Source organism: Parasteatoda tepidariorum, chromosome 11 (genome assembly GCF_982258835.1).
Source record: "Parasteatoda tepidariorum strain Cologne lab strain chromosome 11, Ptep-v5.0, whole genome shotgun sequence".
Classification (NCBI taxonomy): domain Eukaryota; kingdom Metazoa; phylum Arthropoda; class Arachnida; order Araneae; family Theridiidae; genus Parasteatoda; species Parasteatoda tepidariorum.
In genome coordinates this window covers 76,159,669-76,174,718 of record NC_141765.1, presented here as the reverse complement: position 1 = coordinate 76,174,718, position 15,050 = coordinate 76,159,669, and the positions used below count along the sequence as shown (strand labels likewise).

Below are 15,050 nucleotides of genomic sequence, written 5' to 3'. Positions count from 1 at the left end.
TTTATCATTTAACATATTTTTTATTTAATAAATTTATTTACAGTGACTCTGACTATTACTATAAGTAATTAATATAAACAAATGTGTAAGATTTAATAATCATGGGCAAAATTAAATAAATTAAGCTTATCTTAAGCATTATTTTCCATCACTTTAAATATTATAAGTTGGCATCTATCATAATACAGACAAACAGTTATCTTAACTTTCTAAAAGTTTCCCTAACATGAATTCATTTTATAAAATGTACAAACATATCTTTGTTTGCAGATTTCTTTGTTCTCAATGCAGTTATTCATTAAAAAAAAATAAATGTGTTTCCTTTTTTGCTGAATGAAATGTGCACAGCTATTTTTTCACATTAAACAAATCTCTTTAACATTTGCTGATTACCTATTTGATGTCTAAAAATGAAATTGTTTGTATATGCACACAAAAAATTAAATTTTGCACAAACAAGTAGAAAAATGCTACTAAATATTACATGAAATTTAAATATCTCATACAGTGGTAAAAACTAAATTTTTTTGTACTTAACTACAACTACTTTAATACAAATGTAGTTAATTAAAACTATAACTAGTTTTTAAATATAGTGATAATTAACGACTTCCAAATCATGGTCATTACTTAACTACTTTTTAGGAGACCGATTTGTTGGAGGGTTTAATTTACACTTGTGTAAAAGAATGTAGATTAATAAAAACATTTGTAAAAAATTATTTTTGAATAATATACTGGCTTATTTAAATAAAAAAAGTTTTAAAGAAATTTTAATTCTTGTATACATTAACAAAATTATAATCCAAATCATTCTCTTTTACAAATTTCTTTAGCCTTCAAGGCTTTATACCTTTTTTGACAAGAAATATTAGGGATGTACTATGTACCCAAAAATTACCCTGTATTTGGTATACTTGGCCAGTTTTTTCTTACCTGAGCCTGGTAAAAAAATTTTACAACCCAGAACAGTTTTTTAGTCGCTAGACTCGGCATTGGCAAATTTTACCAGGTATCTAGTGCTGGGTGGTAACATGCATTTATATTCCTCTAAACCATATTCAGATTTATAGTAAACTTTGAAGTAATCATAAAAATAGTTGTTATGAAAATCCATGTAGTTTATTAATTTCTTAATTATGGTTTAGGATTATATTTCTTGCTCTTGTTCAGAATTATAATTCTGGGAAATCTTGGTAAAGTTTACACATTTGGGATAGAGAACTATGTTCGATAACAGATATTGATGAAATATGCTATAATAAAATATAATTATGATAAATTTCTGAAATGAAGTTTTTATTTTGAAATAAAAAAAACTTTTTAATTATACATAATTCCTCAAAACACTCATTTGGAAACAGTTAAAGTTAATTTGCATTCAATATTGAGAAAAAGCATACGGGAAAAAAATTGAGCATCAGCGTACAGTAAGATCGGCATAAAAAAATTTAGCCATTTTGGCGTACCGTCGGCAGGGTTGCAAAAACTTTTCTAGGTTTTATTGAGCTTTTCTGGGTTTTTCATGTTTTATTGTTTTTTTTCTTTCAAAAGAGAGGGCATGGGTAAGTACCTTATTTTAAAAAAGCTTATATTAATAATTAAGTTTAATTTAATGAATTGACTTAACATATAGGCAATTAAAGTGTAATAAATTGGTGCAAAAGTTTGAAAAAGTTCCTTCTGACATCATGATACAAAATGTTATATATACTCATTCACATACATCACACATTTGAAACTTATTTTGAACACAGGATTGCTTTTTGTTTATATTTTAATCTTAAAAAATATTTGAGGAATTTTTTTTTTTTTTTTTTTTTTTTTTTTTTTTTTTGCATAGGAAGCAAATCAAAGGCACTGACTAGTCAATGGCCATACAGTCAGATCTAGCCAGCAAGGTGACTCTCCAGTCTCCAAACACATGTTTTCCATAATAAAAGGGAGACTGGTCAAAGGCAATGATTAATCATACAAAATAAAATCCCACAAGGTCATTCTTCACACACATCTGTTTTTCATTATAGGGGAAAGGGGGTAAAACCTCATTTCTGCTAGTTTAGAATAGAATAGAGGGGTGGTAGAAATTTATCCATTGACCATTGAAAAGGAACCAGTTTTGTGAATCATCTTCTAGCTGTAGGAGTGGGGGTTACCAGTTTATGCCCATTTCACATGAAATTCTGTCAGTTGTACTTGAGCAGCAGATAAATTACTGTACCAGATACTTGATAGTTTTCTACTAAACTTGTTACTAAATTTTATTTGGTCCTTGTGTTGAATTTAGTGCAGTGAGATTGTGCTTGAATTGATTGTGATAAAATGTCTAATGGTGGTGGTAGAAGAAGTGCTTCAGAATGGTTAGAGGTAACTAAATTAAACTTTGAGAATAAAGGAAAATGCATATGCAATCACTGTCACACAGAAATAAGTGCAAAAGTTGAAAGAATAAGAGCTTATTTAAATAAGTGTTTAAAAAGATCTCTGAGCAATCATAAGAATGTACGTGTGTAAACTGTAAACAATTTGTTAGCTGTTGAGTCGTCTACAAGTGGAATACATACTCCTCCTGAAACTGAAGTGGGTGAATTTAGTAGAGCTAAGAGACAACGTATAATGAATGATTATACTGTAAGCACAACAGATAGTCAAAAGAATAATTTGGATTTGAAAATTGTAAAATTCTATTATGTAAATAATATTGCTTTCAATGCTGCCATGACTATGGAAATTAAGGAAATGGTGACAGCTATGAGATCAGGTTACTCTGGCCCTACTCGCACCGATTTAGGAGGAAAACTGTTAGATGAAGTACATGAGAATATTGAAGCAGAAATTAAGAAAGAAATTCAAAGTATTACTAGTGTTACATTATTATTAGATGGATGGTCAAATGTAAACAGGGATGCAGTACTGGCAACATGTGTTCATACAGGTAACTCTTCATTTCTATTAAATGCCATTGATTGTGAAAGTAACAAAAAAACATCAGAATATTGTGCTGAATTAGCAGAAAAAGATATAGAACATTGTAAGAATAATTTGGGCGTAGAGGTTTTTGCGATATGTACCGACAATGAAAGTAAAATGGTAAAACTAAGGCAACTTATTGAAGAGAAACACAAGGGTATTGTAACATATGGGTGCTCTGCGCACTGTATTAATCTCCTCGCTGACGAGATTACAAACAAAGATGTTATCAAACATGTGGCAGAGGTTCAAAAATTCTTTCGCAATACTCATCAGCCCCATGGTTTGTTAAAAGAGAAGGGTGGTCTAATGCCACAGTTGTCTAATGCTACTTGTTGGAATTCTCAAATTCATTGTATTGATACATATATTAAGAATTACCATAAGTTTGTAGAAATATCTACTGAAGCCGTAGTAGAAATTCCAACAAACATTATATGGATTTTAGACAATGTTGCAATATATAAAGAAGCATGGCACATGCAAAAACAATTATCAGAACTGAACGAAGTAGAACTGATGCAGGCAGAAGAAACCAATATATCTACTGCTGTTGAGCTTTGACTTGATGTATTTAATAGTGAAAATCTTTGCGCTTATAAAAAACAAACTGATGAAAGGATGAACCAAGCTCTTCTCCCAATTCATTATTTAGCAAACATTATGGATCCTAAATATACAGGAAAAAGATTAACCTCTGATATGTTACAAAAAGCTGAAAAGTGGTTAGAAACAGAACACCCAAAATGGTTGATTCCCTTCATGAGCTACAAATTAAAAGACCCGGAAATATTTCCTCCAAGTTTAATGCTGATGTAATAAAAAAATTCAGTGCATCACAGTGGTGGAAATTGGTTGAAATGCGTACTAATGATAGAGATATAACAGATTTTTGCAACTTTCTGGTTGCCCTAAGCAATTGTCCAGCTAGCTCTGCATTATTGGAACGAGTGTTTTCTACTTGTGGACTGGTTTGGTCAAAATTGAGAAATAGACTGGGTGTACAAAAAGTGTTAAAATTAGTTAAAATACATAGACATGTAAGATTGAAGAATTATAACACTGATTACCTGATTGATTTATAATATATTTCCTCTGTCTGCGTTTATTTTGAATAAAAAACCTAATGCAATAACTTTTATTGTAGTATAATTTATACTCAATTTATTCCGTTTTTTATATGTAACCTATACATTTTTCTTCATAAATTCAACAAAAAATTTTTTTTTCAGATAGTTGTTAGTATTTTCACCATAGTTTTTTAGGCTAGACCACATATATATTTCAATAGAATAGCTCTTTAACATAACAGAGGATAAAAAAAGAAATCAACTTTAGAAAAACCCACCCTGGGGTGGGTTTTACTGGGTTTTTCAGAGTGGCTTTTGCCCAGTAAAACCCGCCCGGGTTTTTCTAGGTAGGTGGATTTTTTGCAACCCTGACCGTTGGTCCATTGCATATGAAAGCGCCAATCATTTTACATGTTTGATGAAATACTTGCGAATCCGCATGTGCGGCTGCTGAGCTGGATTCGGTGAGATTATTGCTTTATCATGTGCAACTCTGCTGCATTTTTCTAGATATTCTCAATTTCAGGCTTCATTTTCCAACCTCTAATATCGAACCGAAAAATTTCTTGATCATTTTATAATGGCTAATATAATCAGGAAAAGAGTTCTTTTTCAGAAACTATTTTATCCCGATCATGTAAAGCCTTTGAAAATTATTTTGCATTTTGTTCATGTATATTGTATATTATGCTTAAAAATATTTTTAAGTGCTTAAAAAGAGTTTAAAATTTGCTTTTTTTGTTGAAAGATTTGACTACTCACCCTTAGTGATGGTTTAACTTGCATTTCAGATATTGTACTTAATAAACCTGATAGAGAAGCTTATGCTCGAATAAAATCTAGGTTAATTGCTCAAAATGCTGATTCTTAATCATCATTACATTAAAAATATTGCTTTCAAGTATTGAGTTAGGCGATAAAAAACCTTCAACACTTCTTTATGAGATGCAAAGTTAAGCTGCAGATAAAATTTCATCTAAGGTGTTGAAAAACTTGTGGTTGCAATGCTTGCCTTTGCAAATTTTATCAATCAGTAAAGATAATGTGCAATCTTTAGCTAAAATGGCTGATAGTATTTTTGAGATTTCTAACGAGGATGCTGTCGCTTCAGGTTTTATTATCGAATTGCAGGGTTTTCAAAATATTGAAAAGCGCTTAACGGCAATTGAGCAGAGACTCTCAAAAATAGAAATTTGACATAAATCTCCTGGCAGAAAAGTTGAAGTTCAAAATTCTATAAATCGGAAGTATTGCTGGTGGCATTTTAAATTTGGAAATAAAGCTAACAAATGTCTACAACCATACACTTTTGGGTCAGAAGACTAAATAGACCTTCTGTTTCAGCGCTGCCGGTATAAAAAGGTTTGGTAAAGAGCTTATTTGTTTTTGATAAAATTTCAGGTCATAAATATTTGGTTGACACAGGTTCCACAGTTAGTATCTTATCTATGGTAAAAAGTAAAAAAGTTCAACCTTTTAATTTTTTGCTGTATGTTGCAAATGGATCCAAAATTAAAATTTTTGGTACTAAATTAGTTACTTTAGATTTAAACAAAAATTCCAGTGGTCATTTTTCCTAGCCGCAATTTCGAAACCTATGATAGGGGTAGATTTTCTTGGGCATTAAGGTTTATTGAATGATGTAAAGCAGAAAAAATTGTAATGTAAAATTGTTGAAAAAATTTGGGGATATTACTAAACCAAATCAACCAAAATCGCGGATTTAGGTGAAACATAACACTCAGCATCCTATCGAGAAAATTGTGGTGCACCTGTTTATTCTAAAGCTCGAAGTTACAAGTTGCAAAATGAGAATTTCAGTATATGGTATCTCAGGGTTGGTGTAAACCGTCGAAAGGAGCATGGGCTAGCCCACTTCACATGGTACCAAAAAAAATGATTTTAGGCCATGCAGAGATTATAGGCGGTTGAATTTTCACACTGTTCCTGATAGATCTCCAATTCCTCATGTGCATGATTTTGCTCATAGTGTTTAGAATAAAAATATATTTCCGACTGTAGATCTTGTTAGAGCTTATCATCAAATTCCTTTTGCTGCTGAGGATGTTTCAAAAACAGCTATAATAACTCCGTTTGGATTGTTTGAATTCCTTTTTATGCCTTTTGGGTTGTGTAATGCCGCACTAACATTCAGATTTAGCTATGAGATTGTCGGAGATTTAGATTTTTGTTTTCCTTATCTCGACGATGTACTTGTGTCATCTGAAATTAAAAGCGAGTATTTAAAACATTTGGAAATATTTCATAGTTTTAAAAATTATGGACTTGTTTTGAATGCAGAAAAATGTGTTTTTGGACAATCGTCTGTTAATTTTGGGGGATATTTAATTTCTGAAAAGGGAATTCAACCGCTACCAGACAGAGTTAAGACAATAAATGAATATCAACTACCTAAAACTATTAAAGAGTTAAGGCGATTTTTAGCTCTAATTAATTTTTGAAGTAGGTTTTTGAGAAACGTTGCTCATGAGCAATCAATACTGTCTGATTATCTCAAAGGGGCTAAGAAAAACTATAACCGGTCTATAATTTGGACATTGGAAGCAAAGATTGCTTTTAAAAAATACAAAGTTAGTTTAAGTGAAACAGCTATGTTAGTGCATCCATCTCAAAATGCAGAATTATCTTTGACGTGCGATTCTTCAGATCCGGCTATTGGATCAGTTCTAAGCCAGAAAGAGGGTGATGAGTTCAAACCCTTAGCATTTTTTTCGCGGAGGCTTACTCCAAGTGAACAGCGTTGTAGTGTGTATGATTGTGAATTATTGGCTATTTATGCTTCTGTTTGGCATTTTTCTTACTTGTTGGAAGGTCGCGAGTTTTCAATTTATACCGATCATAAACCTTTAATTTGCACTTTTAATTACGCAAAAACATGAAAAATGTTCCCTACATCAAATTCGGCATCTTGATTGAATCGGTCAGTTTTCGACGGATATGCATTATATAGCGGGTTCACTTAACATTGTGGCAGATGGCTTATCCAAAGTAACGGAGATAGAAATGGCCCGTCCTATCGATTATAAAGAGTTTGCTAAAGCTCAGTTGATTGATAAGGAACTTCTTGGTTTAAACTCTTGTAATAAATAATTAAAATTGAATTTTGTCAAGATTCGAGGTATGAACCAGGAAACAGAACTCTTCTGCGGCGTTTCTGAGGCAAGATGTCGTCTATATGTTCCTCCAGACTTTCGTCATAAAATTTTTGAAACTCTTCATGAATTATCCCACCCTGGTGTAAAGGTTACCATCAAGTTGATTGGAGAACCTTTTGTGTGGCCTAACTGCAAGAGGGAATTTGCTGGATGGTCTCGATGCTATGTAGCGTGTCAAAAAAGTAAGGTGCAACGATATGTGGTAAGCCCTCCTGGTACATAACCCTTACCTCATCAGCGATTGAATCATGCTCATATTGATTTGGTGAGACCACTGCTTCCTTCTTGAGATTATATTTATTGCTTAACATGCGTGGATCGGTTTTCCCGATGACCTGAAGTTATACCTCTACGGAACATTAAAGCAGAGACAGTTGCTTTTGAATTTTTTTCCAACTGGAACGCAAGATTTGATGTTCCTGAAAGGCTTGCAACAGACCAAGGTAGGCAATTTGAAAGTAATTTATTCCGAGAATTTTCTAGCCTTCTTGGTATTAAACTTGTACATACCACACCTTATCATCCTCCATCTGTACCATCCAGTCAAACGGGATGGTACAGAGATTGCACAGGCAATTGAAGAGTGCAATTCGTGCTTAGACAGGCAATTGAAGAGAGCAATTCGTGCTCATTCAACAAATAAGTGGACTTGAGTTTTATCTTCAATATTACTTGGCATTCGAACTTCAATAAAGGAGCCTTTGCAGTGGTCTGTTGCTGAGGTGGTGTACGGTACACCTATAACTTTGCCTGGAGAATTTTTTTCTAACTCTAGAAATTTAACTAACAATGAGTTTCTTGAATTTTTACAAAATAGAGTTAGGTCTTAGTGGCCTACTCCCACTTCACAGCATTGTAAGAAAAATGTTTTTGTTCATAAAGAACTTAATAACTATATTCATGTTTTTCTTCGACTGAATAGATTAAAGAGATCTCTTGCTCCACCTTATAGCAGACCACATCTACCGTTCTAGCTAAGTTTTCTAAGCACTTGACCATACAAATTGGAGATCGTAAGCAGACTATTAGTATAGACCTTGGCAAACAAAGAGCACGGGGCGAGCTCATATGATCAGAAAGTCGCTTCCCCAATCATGGTTGCTGGGAGAAAAGTGTTAAACCAAGCGGACTCCTCAATTCTGTTTTTAACATGTAAAGTCTATGGTGGGCTTGTTATACTTTAAATCGATTTTTCTTGTTTAAGAATCGGAGTGATCAATTTAAAAAAAATACTAATACTTTTTTCAATCTTTCCTATCCACAATAATGTAGGTCAATTTTTTTAATCTTTATTACTTTTTGTAATACTGCCTTTGAAACTCAAGTCACTTTCTACCTTTGAGTAAGGGAGGAAGGCAACTTCCACCCCCAAGTTCATTCTCCAAGAAAAGATAGCGGTCTAATCTTCTCCGTAGGTGGTCTTGCTCCCGCCCTCCCAAATACTTTTACTCTGTTCAACTCTTTTTGAAAATCTTTTTCTCTCTCTGTCCTTTTGAAGAACCGATAGCTTATTTTTTATTTATAAGCTTGTAATTTATTATGAAAATTATATTCGCTGATAATTCGTTCATTCTATATACATTTTATTTACTTAGTAGTAATAATTTTCTTGTTTTTATTCATTTTGAGAGTGGAATTTATTTTTTAAATACATTATTCCCCTTTTTTTTAAAACTTTTTTCCTTGTTTTTTAAAGATGTTTCAGAATTAAAAAATTTAGCTGCTGAATAAAGTGAGATTAATTAAAATCGAGACAATGATGTAAAGATCTTCCAATATACTATAAAGCATCACAAAACTACAGTTCTCCTTTTTTTTTAAAAAAAAAAATATATCATACACCAAGGGCACCGGCAGCGGGGTGCAGGAGGGTGCACTTGCACCCCCCTGGCTTTTTTTTTTGAACAATTAAAAAGTATACATTTTTTTATTAAAATTATTTTTATTCAAAAACAAATAGTTAAGTAATTATTGATACATAACAATTAAATAATTGTTTAATCAAATAAGAACTTTAATCGTCTTGTTAGCTGTCCAAATCTGTTTATAACGTTTTCAGTGAATTCTGAGTCATCTTTGATTTTTTTCTATGCACACTGAGAATGCACAAACAACTTAATTTCTCGTGAGACATTGTAGACCTATTCCATGTTTTCATGCATCGCATTGTGCTAAAAGTGCTTTCAATAGTGCTCGTAGTAGCTGGAAGAGTTAGGCCAATTTTGATAGCCTCCGCTACAGTTGGATAAAACGGTGTGGCCTCAATAGCTAAATCGACGTATTCGAGAAATTCATAAGAATTTTCTCTATTCTTCCACATTTCATACCATGTAAATTCGTAATTTTTTTAAAAATATATTGTTAACAATGAAGAAATGTATCTTGAAAAAAATTAACAGATGAAAGTATAACAAAACAAAATGTAATAACAGAATATTTTAATTTTTTTTTTCTTTGGGAGGGGGGTAGTTTGTTAGAGGGTTGCACCCCCTTTTATATTATTCTGCCGGCGTCCTTGTCATACACTCATTTGTAGGTTTGAAAAAACATTTACATTAAAAAAATTTAAAAGGTTGCAATTTTTCCATTCCATAAATAGTTATAAATACTCCAATAGCTGGGATAGTTTGTTTTTCCACAGTAAGGAAAAAAATAACTAGTACACAAGACTACACATCATCCACACATGAACAAGCACTTAGCCTTGCTTTTATGGCTTTAATGTAAATACACAAGTACACTAAAGTATGTGTTATGAAATTTTTATTTAAATCAGTAAATGAAGAAAAATATGAAAATATATGCATGTATTGTAAAATTCTTTAAAAAAAAGGAAGTAAAAGAACATTAGTGGACATAATTAATATTCACGAGAGACAATTACAAACGGTATCAAAATATAATGAATCGCTGCTTAGGAACGCAACACTGAAAATATTGAAACCAGTTTGATTGCCAGATGAAATAGAAAGAATGAGAAATGTGATTATTATAAACACCACGAAATTTCATCACCATAAATTAAAAAATAAAAATAAGTTGTAATACATAGAGTTAAGCTTCTCTTTGTTACTTCAGACAGTCAAACTGGTTTTGATGTTTTCAGACCTGATTCCTTAGTTGATTCAGTAGATTTTGAAACTATTAGTCTTTTTTTATTGCTTTAACATTAATTTGTAATTCCTAATTGATACACTCTTTAAAACTTTTTTTCGCAATATTCTAAAAATATATATTAAGAGTAGTAGTAGTTATGCAATATCTTATGTATTTAATAACGATAATTTTTTCGAATTCATATTAAAAGTGTGTAATGTAATTTTTATTCGCAATTTTTCGCTAGAGCAAAATATGTAATCAATGTGTTATTTTAATTTCTCTTCCCTGACTCTCCTGTGCCATTCATGGAGAAGAGTTTTCTGAGTAGAAATTTCTGCACTGCAAACTTTAATCAGTGTAGTTGTAGTTAATTAAAATATAAGAAAACTAATCCGCATTAGCATTACATAAAGAGGAAAAACACGAAAACCTCCCAGGGTTAGCCAGCATACCATCTATATGAATATATCTCCTAGATAACCATAATTTTCTGTATTTTTGTATTTGATAAAATTTTGCAAAGTAAACTTGTCTCAATCTGTTGTGTCCTTTTCTGTGACAGTGGTTAGTTGAATAGTTTCGGGTTACTTAACACCCCAGGAAGTACACGTACCCCCACCAAAAATGTAGGGGAGACAGTGGAAAGGGTTTTGGAGGTGCTCTATATTTCGGGCCGAACTCTTACTGAAGGTTAGAAAGGAAGTGAAGAGGCCTTCTCACGTATCCTTTGGCCAAGGTATAGACAGATTGAAACTGGCATTTCAGCTGTCTGAGATAAAGATTAACCATGTGAGATTTTCCGTGTGACTATCTTCCAGACTGCGTTGGGGAGCCCTGCGGCGTCGCTGCTGTAGTGATCATTATTTCTTGCGAAGCGAACTGAAGTGATCTTGATCTTCAAAATATAAATGTTGCGACATGAATTTGATACTTTCTTTTCTATGTATTCTTCTTGAACAGCTGTATTAAACAAGAACATGCTAGGCATGTGGAATGTTTTGTTCAGCTTAAATAAATGTTTTCTTTAGATGCTAACATGAGTCTTATTTCCTGAACACAGGATAATTCCAGAATTTGTGTCTTGAGGAAACTACAGGTTACTTTAAACTAAATTTTTACTAGAAATCCTGCTTCTTAGATGCTTGCTCAATAAATTAAGTTTCCAAGTGGTCTGGTTAAAGTTCTCTTACCCTCTGACTAATCATGGGAGATTTTCTTCTCTGTGTATCACAAATATATGTTAGTTTCATAGTTTTCATATGTTAGTTAGTTAGTTCATATGTTAGTTTTTCATAAAAGCAAATTTGCCTTTTGTTTTGTAATAATCCAGTAAACATGCAGTTTAAAGATGTAAATTTTTTTAGAGATAATTAGCAGAATAAAATTACGTAATCACAATATGTTCCAAATTCTCGTGGTTACCTGCATCCAAGAAGCTAATGTTACCACCTTTTACTCTTGTCATCCTTCATAGCTATATGATTTAAAACAATTGCAATTATACAACCCATCTGAAAACTCATTTGAATGGTAAAATTACACATAAAATTAAACACAAATCTCAGAAATAAAATTTCCTTGAATTTTAAGCCTGTTCACACATTGCCTCATGAGCATAACATAAGTGGAGAGATATACTAAAGTTTTCTAAATTTCTTCCGTTTTTAGGAAACTTGTTCCTCTTTATATTCATTCAATCCTCCATTATTTAAATACAAGGGCTCCCTTACCAATCACTCAGATCTTTTTTAGCATTGAGTGATGATAGCATTGCTGTTTATGGAAGAGTTAACATTGTCACAACATTACTTTTGTTATTGTCATAAAATTTATAGTCATATTCTGGATTAAAGTGCTTGATACTTTTCTTGGATATTTTCTGTCTCAGATTAATTTCTTATTTGTTAGTGTCCTTATGATGTAAGATCTGGTAATGTTATTTTTAATTACAACAGCAGCTACTTCCCATGATTTAGCTAATATATTTTGAACTATCACTTTATCCTCAGAATTTATTACTCTTTATTTCTTGTCACTTTTGTTGTAATACTTCAAATAATATAATAAAACTTCTGCTTTTTTTTCTGCTTCTTAGTAAAGTTAATCTTTGGTTTTAAAATTATTTGACAAATTGGTAACTGTTCTGAACCTCATATTAAACAACATTTGAGCTGGTTAAAATTTATCGTAATACATACATTTTTTACTGAAGCAATGTGTTGAGTAATTCTATATTCATGAATTGTGTTTTTTAGTTTCTGAAAAGAAATCAGACGAAAAAGCAGATTCCTTTTCAAGAGAGGAAGATAATAATCAAGAAGATGATAATAATCAACCAACAATGTGGCTGGGCACTCAAGATGGATGGTAAACATTATATTCAATGTTGAAATGTATGTACTAAATACAAATTGCTTCTAAAATAAATAATTTCTATTTAGTATCCTTGTATACAACTCCTATGATAATATTAGAACAAAGAAACATAAATATAAGTTTCAGTTAGCTTCTGCTATACAGTGTATCATGTAAGTATTAATATTTTATTATAATGATTCAATAAATTTTTTATTTATTTATATATTAATGTCATATTGTTTTTTTATCAATAAAGAGTTTGCTTTGAGAAATTGCAAGTAATATTGACATTATGCAAAGAACGAACCTAAGCAGTTAGATAACACTTTGTAGATGATAATATTTTTCATAATTCAATATCAATTCATGTATGGAAATCATTACTTTTTTATTATAAAAGCAAAAACATCTTTGGCTCTGAGGCATCAAAAATGCATGAGATTGGAGAAAATAAATACACAAAATAGTAATTAGTTTTCTATCAATAATAATAAATACAACATTAAAAAATTAAATAACACATGACAATATCAAATGTAAAAGAAATGTAGTTCATTAACTCTCTAATCTACCAATATTGACTAAAGGTATTTTTCTTTCATAACAGCATATTTTAGCAAATAATCTCTATCCATTTAAAAATTCTGGTTGCACAAATAACTGTTATATAAAAAGAGTTACTAACTGTTATGATTGATCTGTAATTATTACGATTTTGTAGTCAAAATTTAAGTTTTTCTGTTAAGTAATTAAAAATATGATTTTTGAGAATTTTTATAATAATTCGTTTAAAATAAGTTTGTTTCTCCTGAACTACCATAAGTAGGAAAATTTTGCTGCATTCAGCTAATCTAATAAATTTTTTGACTCCTTAAACAAATCTTTAAAAAAAATTAAGAATTGAAATCAATTTGGTAGAAGCAAAAAATAATAAAAAGCAATTAAATCTCATCTATTGAGAAATGTAGCGCATGGTGTGTAGCGCTTTTAAAAAGTGCTTAAAGGTGCTTATTTTCGATTTTTAAAAGCCCTTAAAGGTGCTTTTTTATTGGGTGTTTTTAAAAAGTTCTTTATTTTTCCTTCACGGAAATGACATTTTTTCTTTACCATGTCGATTTTCGCTACGTGTTGTGAGCTGGGTTCGGTGAGATTATTGCGCTCTCATGTGCAACTCTGCTGCAGTTTGAAAGATGTTCTCAATTTCGGGCTTCATTTTACACCCTCTAATATTAGACTGAAAATTCTCTTGATCATTTTATAATGACTAATATAATCAAGAAAATAGTTCTTTGTCGGAAACTAGTTCTTTTATCATGATCATGTAAAGTCTTTGAAAATTATTTTGCATTTTGTTAATGTATATAGTGCTGAGAAATATTTTTTGAGTGCTTAGAAAGTACTTAAAAAGTGCTTATTTTTTGTTGAGAAATTTGACTACGCACCCTGTTGCAGTGTACATTAGTTTAGTTTAGAAATTTTCCTATTAGATTGCTGATATTCTGTGCTGTAGTGTGAATGAATAAGTCTGCCATTGAAGTACCAAATACTAAGCATCGACTTGTATTTAAATGTTTAACTGTTAAATTATCTGAAGGTTTCAACCCTTAGAAAATGGAACTTGTAGAAAAAAATTTGTTTTGTTTATGATTGCCTTCCTTTTTTGTTTATCATCTTTCTCTCTTCCAACATGCTATTTTAATATTCTTTAAGGTCAAGGCTAAAAGAGGCTGACAGTAGGTGTCTCAAAAGAGTTGTTGTTTTCCAAAATAACAATGTAAGGTACATGTCCACTTGGTAAACATCTTTTCATGTAACCCCCCCCCAAAAAAAAAAAACATTTTTTTATGCAGTTTATGTATAAACCTTTTAACCCCAAAACGAAGTCTCTGACAATCTGCGTTATTCTATGCACATTACCCTAATCCCAAATCTTGAGAAACAACCTTCTATATTACAACCTCAAATCCAGGTTGTTTTAGAGTTTCCAAGTGTGAAAAAATTGTTGTATAAAATTTGTCTTACAATGAAAATCATCTTAGATCTTGATAATTGTAAAGTTTTTTTTACAACGTTTGTATGCTCAGCTAAAATCCACCTTGTCATGAGATTTTTGTTGACAATGTAATTTGATCCTATCGATAATAAAAAATATCTTGTACTCAGAAAGGGCATATTCTGTTCTCTATGACTTGGAAATTTCTATGGTCAGAGAAGTTCTGATGAGTGCAAAAATGTTAAAGCAGTTTTTTGTATCGTTGGGAAAGTTAACATCTAGTACTTCTTATTTGGTCAAAATAAAATCCAACTGATTACTTAACTCACAATTAATATGGATTATATAATGAATATATGAAATACAAAGATAACAAAATTATTT

General features: G+C 31.3%; 1 protein-coding gene across 6 annotated transcripts in view; it reads left to right on the top strand.

The window, feature by feature from the left end:
- LOC107452153 (rho guanine nucleotide exchange factor 17) overlaps positions 1 to 15,050 on the top strand; it is a 314,558-nt gene that overhangs the window by 230,668 nt on the left and 68,840 nt on the right. For all 6 annotated transcript variants that reach the window (XR_015430560.1, XM_087155432.1, XM_087155433.1 and 3 more), the window contains 2 exons: positions 12,571 to 12,682; positions 12,757 to 12,843. Coding sequence is in view for 5 of the 6 variants with exons in the window: in XM_087155432.1 (XP_087011558.1) it covers positions 12,571 to 12,682; positions 12,757 to 12,843 (199 nt within the window). In the remaining variant the exon portion in view is untranslated. The remainder of the gene's footprint in view (positions 1 to 12,570; positions 12,683 to 12,756; positions 12,844 to 15,050) is intronic.